The sequence below is a fragment of the Ricinus communis genome, chromosome 4, assembly GCF_019578655.1.
Source record: "Ricinus communis isolate WT05 ecotype wild-type chromosome 4, ASM1957865v1, whole genome shotgun sequence".
NCBI classification, from domain to species: domain Eukaryota; kingdom Viridiplantae; phylum Streptophyta; class Magnoliopsida; order Malpighiales; family Euphorbiaceae; genus Ricinus; species Ricinus communis.
In genome coordinates, this window is record NC_063259.1 from 9,896,529 (window position 1) to 9,906,899 (window position 10,371).

At 26.8% G+C, this 10,371-nt stretch overlaps 1 protein-coding gene across 1 annotated transcript; it reads left to right on the top strand.

Annotated features, from left to right (window-relative positions):
• The first annotated feature begins 2,290 nt into the window (after positions 1-2,290).
• On the top strand, positions 2,291-9,215 carry LOC125369833 (pheromone-processing carboxypeptidase KEX1-like). The gene is made up of 5 exons (XM_048373103.1): positions 2,291-2,401; positions 7,528-7,611; positions 7,716-7,766; positions 8,000-8,128; positions 9,210-9,215. Exons 1-5 carry the CDS (start codon positions 2,291-2,293, stop codon positions 9,213-9,215), a joined length of 381 nt encoding a protein of 126 aa, XP_048229060.1.
• Positions 9,216-10,371: the final 1,156 nt, after the last annotated feature.

The following is a 10,371-nucleotide window of genomic DNA, read 5'->3' on the forward strand; positions in this document are numbered from 1 at the left end:
AGCCCAAAGCATAATCTAACATCAAATAAGTTGAATTCCACCTAGTTAGGCAATCTAACTATAAATAGGACTTATTCTTTAAATTTGCTAACTCGCAAGCCTTCTTAAATAGATCCATTCTTTGAGGACTACTTCTAATGTACTTCACAACATCTCTAATTTTTTTAATGGAAACTTGAGATATTTGAAGTCCATCTTTCACAATTAATTGAAGAATATGAGCAAAACACCTCATATGAAATGCATCTCCACCTAAAATAAATGCATTTTTTTTAATAATCTTTTCTTCAATTGTTGAATAGCAGTGTCATTACTAGATGCATTATCAACAGTTATGCACACGACCTTTTTTATACCCCACTCCTCCATACAAACATCTACTGGATTACCTATATTTATACCTCTATGACTTTTAACAACACAAAAATTCAATATCCTCTTATGCATATTCCAATCAGCATCTATAAAATGAGCAGTCAAACAAAAATAGCTTAAATTTTGCACACTTGTCCAAGTATCAGTGGTCAAAGAGACTCTTTGACATTGTGTTGCAATAATGGCTTTCAATTTTTTTTTCTCTTCAGCAAACAAAGTGAAACAATCCCTCATAATGGTGAATCTAGAAGGAATAATAAAATCAGGTACAACAACTTGAATAAATTCTCTAAACCCTTTCCTTTCCATAAATCTAAAGGGTAATTCATCTTTAATTATCATTCGAACTAATGCTTTCCTACAAGCTTCTTGATCAAAACACCAAGTTCCAATCTTAGGACTTTTTGTAGTTATGGACTTTAAGAATGTTAGGGTCTTTTGCGATTTATCCTTCTTAATTTCTGCATCAATCAACTGTTGTTTATGAGGAAATTTTTTACAGGTTAATAGCAAGTGTTTCCTAAGACCCGAAGTTCCTCTACTTGTCTCTTTACCATCAGAGTTCTTAATTTTTTTCAAAATGCAACCAAACAAATGACCTAGTTTTACTAGGAAGGGAAGTTGGTGGATTAGCGGTGTTAGTACCTTCATTAGTGTCAACAGTCTGCATTTCTTTTTCTGTTGGTGATGGACACAGATGTTTACTTGAACAGGCAGCGGTACTGTTATTGCCAGCAGATGAAGCATTATTTTCCGATGGAGGTGGAATTGAAGCTAAGCACAAGCCATCAATGTTTGAAGAAGTATAATCAATTGTTTTCCTCTTCTTAGTTCTGGATAGTTGGCTAACTCCATGTTTTACCATCTTTATAAACTGCAAAATATAAGATAAAATTAAGTTAAAGCTTAATTACTATAGATAAGTTTGGCACTCTATAAATAGACATATCTATCGTATTATATAATTTATTATACTTTTGTTACTTATCACGTATAGCTACATTTAACATTTTGTGCACTTATAAATTTAATATAACCAAATATGCATCTTTTAATTTGTGCACTTTCATTTTCAACTATTATTATTACTAATTCAATGGTAGTCGCCCTCAAACATGACTAATCACTATGACCTGTAACTAATTGACTAGAATAATTTATGAGGGAATGTCCTAGTTAAGTTATTTTGGACCTCATTGCACTTTTCTGCTCACTCAATGTCTAGCATTTTAAAGCAACAAATCTTTATTTGTTGATAAAACATGTTAATAATCCCTTAAGCATGCAAAAAAACAAAATAAAGATTCAGTACGTAGTTTTAAGACATAAGCAATTAATGCCTCTAATCCGATAAATTAAGTCTGGCTGATCCTAGTCCTTTTAATATCCATCTTATAATGATTTAAATACAATTTAAATTCTCAGTTCAAATGTATTAACACAAAACAAAAGCTTTTCTCATTATTTTATATAATGCATGAGGGAGTTGGATGGTAAATTATATTTTGCCAATTGCGAATCAAATGCTTGTAATGAGTACAACCCCCCGACAAGCATATCAATAGAGCTGGCAATATCTCAATTCTTTATGGGCGTAGGCAACCATAAGTTATAATTTAAAAATGGCAGCACCATACAAACAAGCATAATAAGATCAATAAATAGTGCACTTTACGTACTAGAGTTCCTGTCGCAACAAGAACACATCCACATTTGACCTGATACACGAGAAGGCGAAACAGCGGTGAGAAGGCGGATCAATGGTTGACAACGGCGGCCAAGGGTGGAAGCGTACGACTCGGTGGCGGGAGCAGCGGCAACATCAAAGCAAACAAAAGGCAACGGCAGCAGGAAAAGGAAACAGCAGCAGCAACAATGGGTGACACAACGATGGGCGACGGGAACAGCAGCAACAATGGGCGACGAGAACAGCAACAACGATGGGCGACGGGAAGTGATAGGAACAGCAACAACGATGGGCGATGAGAAGCGACGGGAACAGCAGCAACGATGGGCGACAGGAACAGTATACTTTGTTAAAAGATGTTTTGACAATTTTTTCTCAAGTTTTGTTTGATCCTGTTCAAAAAAAATTTAATTTATAAATATAATTTAATATATATTTTTAAATTTTAATATTAATTTATAATATTTTAAAAGTTAATAAATTAATTATTTCTAAATATTTAATTTTTAAGTTTTATTAGTATAATAATATAAAAATTATTTTTAAAATATTTATTTATTAATTTTAATATTTATATAAATTAATACTTTTAGTATAATTAATATTATTATTTTTAAAATAAAAATATTATATAATTAAAAATTAATTTATTAATAAATATAGTGTAAATAATATTATACTTATATAATAATATCTTTTATAATTTTTTACTAATTTATATAACTTTTTATTAAATTAAGTAATTTTTTAATTAATTTGTCAAAAATTTCTAGATAGTAGATAAATTTTAAATCTAGTATTATAGTATGTATATTATATTACTAGTATCAGTATACTATGTGACATTAATATATATAACTTATATTTTTATAGCGTATAAAGTATATTATAATATTATAGTTATTTTTAATATGTATTATATTTTGTATTTCGATAACAATTGCTTGAATTATATAAATGATAAATATCAAATAATTTTTATAGAGTATATGTATTATTTTTTTAATATGTATTATTTATATAATATAAATAATTATTTATAAATATATGTAAAAAATTCGGTTCTACGGTTTGATCCGGATCAGTACAAGTCGAATTGGTTCTGGTACAGTTACGGTACGGTTTTTACTAAAGGACCAGTACCATACCGTAATAGTAAAAAAATTCGGATTGGTTCAATTCGGTTATAAAAATTTTCAGTTTTTTCGGTTCTGGTACTTTTCGGTACGGTTATTCGGTTCGGGCGGGAATCACCGAGATCCATGCTCAGCCCTACGTAAAACGTGTATATTTATGGATTTTAGAAAACAATCCCATAATAGTACTAATAATTTAATATGGGAAAACGATCCCGTAAAAGTAATATATCAAAACAACTCCATAATAGTGCTAATAATTTAATATGAGAAAATGACCTCGTAAAAGTGGTATATTTATCGATATAAGAAAATAATCCCGTAACACGTATATATTTATGAATCTGAGAAAACAACTCCGTAAAAGTAATGTAATTGCAAGTATGAGAAAATAGCCTCGTAGAAGGGGTAAATATTTTAATATGAGAAAAAAATCCCGTAACACGGGGATATATATCAATCGGAGAAAATAACCTCGTAGTTTTGGTATATTTATGAGTATGAGAAAACAACCCCTTAAATGTGTTAATTTTATAATATGAGAAAACAACCCCGTAAAAGGGGTATATTTATCGATATAAGAAATTAACCCGGTAAAACGTGTAAATTTATGAATTTTACAAAATAACCCTATATTAGTGCTAATAATTTAATATGAGAAAACGATCCCGTAAAAGTGGTATATTTATCAATATAAGAAAATAACTCTGTAAAACGTGTATATTTATGAATATGAGAAAACAATCCTGTAAAAGTACTGTAATTGCGAGTTTAAGAAAATAGCCTCGTAAAAGGTATAAAGTTTTTAATATGAAAAAACAACCCTGTAAGAGGGGTATATTAATAAATATTAGAAAACAACCCCATACGGGGATATTTATTAATCGGAGAAAATAACCCCGTAATTTTGGTATATTTGCGAGTATGGAAAAACAACCCCTTAAATGGGTTAATTTTAGAGTATGAGAATAAAAAGTGTAAATTTATGAATTTGACAAAATAACCCCACAATAGTGCTAATAATTTAATATGAGAAAATGACCCCGTAAAAGTGGTATATTTATCAATGTAAGAAAATAACCCCGTAAAAGTAGTATAATTGCGAGTCTGAGAAAACAGCCTCGTAGAAGGAGTAAATTTTTTAATATGAGAAAACAACCCCGTAATACGGGGATATTCATCAATCGGAGAAAATAACCTCATAATTTTAGTATATTTGTGAGTATCAGAAAATAACCCCGTAAAATGTGTAAATTTATGAGTTTGACAAAATAACCCCATAACAGTGCTAATAATTTAATATGAGAAAACGACCCCGTAAAAGTGATATAGGGATCCCCTCTTTATAGTTCTTCTCTCAACACATAATTACTATAGTTATCTCTTACTGTCTCAAACAAAATAAACAACTTAAAAGATAATTATCCATTAGTTATATCATAACTACTCAATTTCCACTTCTTGGGCCTTAATGAATTCGGCTAGGCCCGCGCTATTGATAGCCCACGTGTCTTATTTCCAAGCCTTTTACAGCCGTAGTCCATTTAAAACCCATTAGTGCATTTTTAGCTCAAATTCTCCTCTTTGGTGGTTATTTTCTGAATTTAGACAAGAAAACTAAAGTGAGGTAAAAACACATATTTTCACCATATTATATATATAAATATACCATTAAAACTCTAAACTACCGTTAAATATCTACATTTAATTTGGACCGAACATATACTAGTAATATTCTTATGATATTCTGTTTTTTAATTGATTTTGTGATTATTTTTTAGTTTTATCTGAATTTGTTGTTGTCTATGAAAAAGAATACTATTTATATAGTAAGAAGATACAATATATCAATATACTGTTAAAACAATTGAGGTTTAATTTCTTTTGATTTTTCTAAAATAAGATATCTAAAGTATGTTGTTTACATGTTGAAAATATACTAAATATTATGATATTATTAAAGTGATTGGAGTTTTTATTCTTACTTTTTTTTATATAATATTATACTTAAAGTATATTAAAGTCATTAGAGTTTTTATTTTTACTTTTTTTTATATAATATTATACTTAAAGTATTCTCTTGAGATGCTTAGAAGATACTATTCACTATTATACTATTAAAATCATTAAAATAAATTTTTGTTGTAAAGTAGTATACTTAAAGTATACTGTTCATTATGTGTCTTTTAGTTTTGTTCTTTTGTATAGAGTATATTAATAATAGGTTCATGATATACTTTTCATTTGTTTATATGTTTTTTGTATCATTTTTTCATTATAATTTTAAATTGTTAGAAGATAAGTTTTGTTATTTTTATGTGGGATTTGTAATTCATTGATTTTGTGGTTGATTTTTTTTTAGTTTTCTCTGAATTTTTGGTTGCCTATGGAAAAGATACTATTAATATACTAAAAAGATGTGATATATTAATATACTGTTAAAGCAATTAAATTTTATTTTATTTTGATTTTTCGAGAGCAGGATATCTAAAATATACTGTTCATATACTGCAAAAGATACTATGTTTTTGGATAGTATTAAAGTGTTTTAATTTTTTTTTTGCTTTTTATTTTTGTATAACATTATATCTAAAGTATACTATTTATTTATTTTTATTTCAGTTTTGTTGTTTGGTGTATAGTATACTAATGATATATTGTTGTCGTTTTTGTATTTTGTTTATATGTTTTTCAATGTTTGTTTGTAATATACTAATAAGATATTAATAATATACTTTATGTTATTTTGTTGTAGAAGTGAGATTTCAAAACTAAACTAGAAGACTATTTTATGCTAAAGTTCAAGTTGTTTTGAAAAGAATATAATTAGTCACATTAAGTAAACTCTTTTAGAATCTTAGTTAGAATTCGTTAGGAAGACATGCTTTGGACATTTTTTTAGATATGAAGCAATTGAAGCTTCAGCCTCAACTTATTCATTTTCTGTTGTTGAGGGAGGTTAAATATGATAGAAATGACGAGCTTTGAGTTTGCATCAATGGAGTTAGACTGGGACTTGTTTTTTCAAATTTGCTGTTGTTAGTGGATTGAAATGTGTTGGTGAGATTAAGAAATTGAGGTTTGATAATTCTACTAATAGATTGTTAAGAAAATATTTTAAAGGAGTTAAGCAAATAAATAGATAATCTGTTAAAGAGTATTTTTTTAGCAAGAAATGGGAGAATAATGATTTTAATGCGGTAAAGATCGTTGTTTTATATTTTATTGAAATATTTTTGTTGGCTACACCAAATGTGAAAGCTGTTGAAATGCATCACATTAATATTATTGATAGTAATGCTTTCAATGATTACTCTTGGGGAATAGACGCTTTTCATTTTCTATTTCATTCTTTGAGTCGGAAAAATAATTTTTTGAAGGAGAAGGATAATAGTTTCTATTATAGGATATATGGTTGTCCAATTTTTTTTCAAGTGTAGTTTTATGAGTATTGTAAATATTCTTCTGAAAATCTTGCTGTTGATGATGGAATTCAAGTACCATATATATTAAAATGGGAGACTTCTACATTTCCAACTTACAACTGCCTTGAGCAATCTTTTATTTTCTGCATCTCTTGAGACGATAATTTTTTATTTTATTATAATATTGATTTTATTTTTATGCTTTTAATTATTTTGCTGTTTTATATTGTTTAGTAATTTTTTATTTATTTTGTAGTTGTGTTTAAAAAATATTGTTGTTTCGAATAAGGAGAAAGAAAAATTAAACTTGAAAGGTCTTTTCAATAAAGAAAAAGAGAAGCTTGATTAGGCTACCGATGAGTTTAATGCTGCTGGTTCTCCTTCATATGCTAGACCTTCTACTTTAACATACTCTTTCATGGTTGAAGTCTTTAGACAATTGAAAATCTTATCAACTAATCAAGATAAGTTGGCGAGAGAATTTAATTCTCACCAAATTACTATGGAAGCAAAGATTTCAAAAATTTGCAACTCGTTATCTGATATTAAATTGAAGTTTTAAGGTGGTTGTTATGGAGTTAATACTTGAAGCTTTGGTGGTACTTATTTTCAAGTAAATCAATTGCCTAAATAGAGATTTTAAATATATTTCTTGTATACCTTTTATTATGTTTATTTTTTTGAGTTATTAATATATTAAAAGTGTATTTATAGTATACCTTTTATTTATATTTTTAAATTTATTATATGTGAATTTTATATTCAGTTAGTGAATCTATATTAAGAATATATCTATAGTATACCAGTTTAATTATATTTGAATATTTTTTTTATATTCTAATTTTAATATATACTTTTAGTATTCTAATTATGTTTGTCTTAATATTTTAGACTGGATGGACAGTTTGGAGATAAAAATGTAGGTGATTTTATTGATGCTGCTGGTGATGGAAAGAATACAATGAAAAAAGAGAATGAGAATATTATTGTACTATGTCTTTTAATAATTTTATATTTTAATATTGCTATGTTTTGCTATTGTTCTAATAAATATTTTTTAATTTTTTTACTTTGATCATAAGGTTTGTGAAGCCAGAAGGTACTGGTGATGTAATGGCGATAGATGATGAAAATATTGATGAGGTATGTAGTAATGCTTTTTTTATATTAAAAGATACTTTTAAGATATTTATAATATACCTTTCATGTTTCTTTTTGTTTATATATAATTGACTTTTTGGTGGTAGTACAAAGTTATCGTTTTTGTTTGCACTTCTTATGGAATATTTTTTTAAACATATTTTTAGAAAGTAGAAAGAAAACAAGATGATGTTGAGGATTTGAATTAAAATGATGATGATGATAATCATGAAGAGGCAAAAAAAGATGATGATGATGGTGATGAAGAAGCAGAAGATGATGGTAATGAAGATGAGAAAAAAGATGATGATGATGATGATGATAATGATAATGATAATGAGGGAGATGAAAATAAGATGATGAAGGTGAAATGGATAAAGATGAAAAAAAGAGACATTCTGATGATGATAATAAAATACCTAATAAATATAATATTGTCTTGAATGAAGGTAATTTTGGTGTTATAAATATTGAGAAGAGCAGTGATAGTGGTGATAAGGGAGATGGAAAGGAAGTTGGAGGGGAATGTGTTGTTAAATATACTGAAAAAATTTAGGTGGTGATAATGTTGATGATTACTCTTATTTTTATTCTTAGGTAAATTTTTTATTAATTATTTTATATGTTTTGATTGATTTTTATTATATTTTTTATTTATTAATATATTGATATTTTATTTTATTTTAATTTTTCAGAGTGTTAGTCAAAAATTTAATAGTCAAAATTCTGTAAAAGGAGGAACTTAGTCTAGCTCCTTCCTTTTTTGATAATATTGATTCTAAGATTCTTTCAGAAGTTGACAATGTTGTTAATGTTGTACTTTCAATAAAGTCAATAAAGATATTTTTTATAAAAAGATACTAAATATATATACAATATATTATTTTTTTCTCTTTATTAGTCTTTCATATGAAATGATACTATTATAATATTCTTAATTTACTTTTTTTTTCTTTTTATTAGTAATTCATATGAAACGATATTGTTATGATATCTTTAATATACTTTTATTTATTTATTTGTAATTCATATGAAATAATAATGTTATGATATTTTTAAATTCTATTCATTTTATTCTTAATTTTATTTTATTTTTATAGGCTGGTGGTTTTGAAGTTCTAAATATTCATTCTATTCAAACTATTACTTTTGTTCATCCAAAAAGAGATATTAGACCTACTTTTTATTGCAATTTCTCTTTTTAAATGAATTTGGTTCATCTGGAGAAATTAAATTTTCTAAAGTTGGAAAAAAGTTGTAAAGGGATTATATTCTTTTTATAATAATATTGGAGAATGTCCAAGCTTTTTAGATCGAGAAAGTTTTAATGCTTGAATTAATGAAGAATTGAACAAGAGAAATAAGTAATACATCATTTTATGATTATATATTTTTTATTCTTTGAGTTTTTTTTTTGTGTTTATTCTAGTTTTTTATTTGTTGTAGGAATAAAGTTTATGTTTGATAAAATAATGTGACATGTCATGGTTTTGATTTTGGTTGTAGTGCTATTACTACAAAGATATAGTTTCATTAGTTGCTTAACTGGGATGAATTTCTTTCAAGATCTGTAATTTTTCTTATTTAGCTTTATTTTTTTTATTTTGTTGTACTATTTATTATTATTAGATAAAAATATACTAAAACGATCTTTGACAATATACTATTTCTTACTTTCTTTCTTATAATTAGTGGTTTTATATTTTTCAGCATACTAATGTGATACTCTATTATTTGAGGAAGAAGAGGAATACTCAGAACATATGCAACTTAATTTCACTACTATTGATGCTTTCTTTGATCATCACATTTCTTTGTTGTACGATCTCCACAATAAAAAGAATGAATGTGCATTTGTTATTTCTGTGAAGCATGTGGTAGCTGGTTATATAAAAGGTTTTCTAATGTACTGCAATACTCATTGAATAAAAGTTGACCATGTACTATTTCCTATCAATGTTAAAGTTGAGAGTCATTGGATTTTAGGATGATTAACTTTTAAGATAGGTGCATTTATTTGTATAATTTTAGAAGGTCCGGTCTTCATGACAAGAGAGCAGTTGCAGCAATTGAGCCATATTTTGTTTTGTTATCACAATTTTTTTTCAATTCTAGGTTTTTTGATCTTCGAAACGATATTGATACTACTTTTGGTCCTTATGAAGGAAAATCTATAACTGATCCTTTCATTGTTTCTATGGTTGATAACTTGCCTTGTCAAACTTCAAAATACGACTGTATATTAGTTTTATTATTTATTATTTTTCCATGATTTTGGTATTTTTATTTTTGCTTTTGCTGAGTATTTTACATATGGTGTTAAAATATCTACTATGAGATTTAATATTGATGATTTTCGTAATCGGTATGCTATTGCTCTGTACAATTATATAAGGTTAAAAGAAGTTAATGGAGCAGTTAGTGAGATAAAAGATTGTGGAAGATCTGAAGAAAGAAAAGATTTGAAGCCAAAGAAGAAAAAGTAGTGAAAGATTAATGTTTCTAGCTTTACATATGTTTTAGTTTTTATGAATATTTCATTTATATGACACTTACCGTTGGAGGTATGGTTATTTTGGTTTTTAGCATATGATATTATTATGATATT

What these genes read in the sequence shown, in the direction of transcription:
- LOC125369833 (XM_048373103.1), top strand. Translation starts at nt 2,291, where the DNA reads ATGGGCGACGAGAACAGCAACAACGATGGGCGACGGGAAGTGATAGGA. An exon ending in AAGAGAATGAGAATATTATT is followed by an intron (nt 7,612 to 7,715) that starts GTACTATGTCTT and finishes AGGTTTGTGAAG; the next exon opens with CCAGAAGGTACTGGTGATGT. An exon ending in ATGATGAAAATATTGATGAG is followed by an intron (nt 7,767 to 7,999) that starts GTATGTAGTAAT and finishes AATCATGAAGAG; the next exon opens with GCAAAAAAAGATGATGATGA.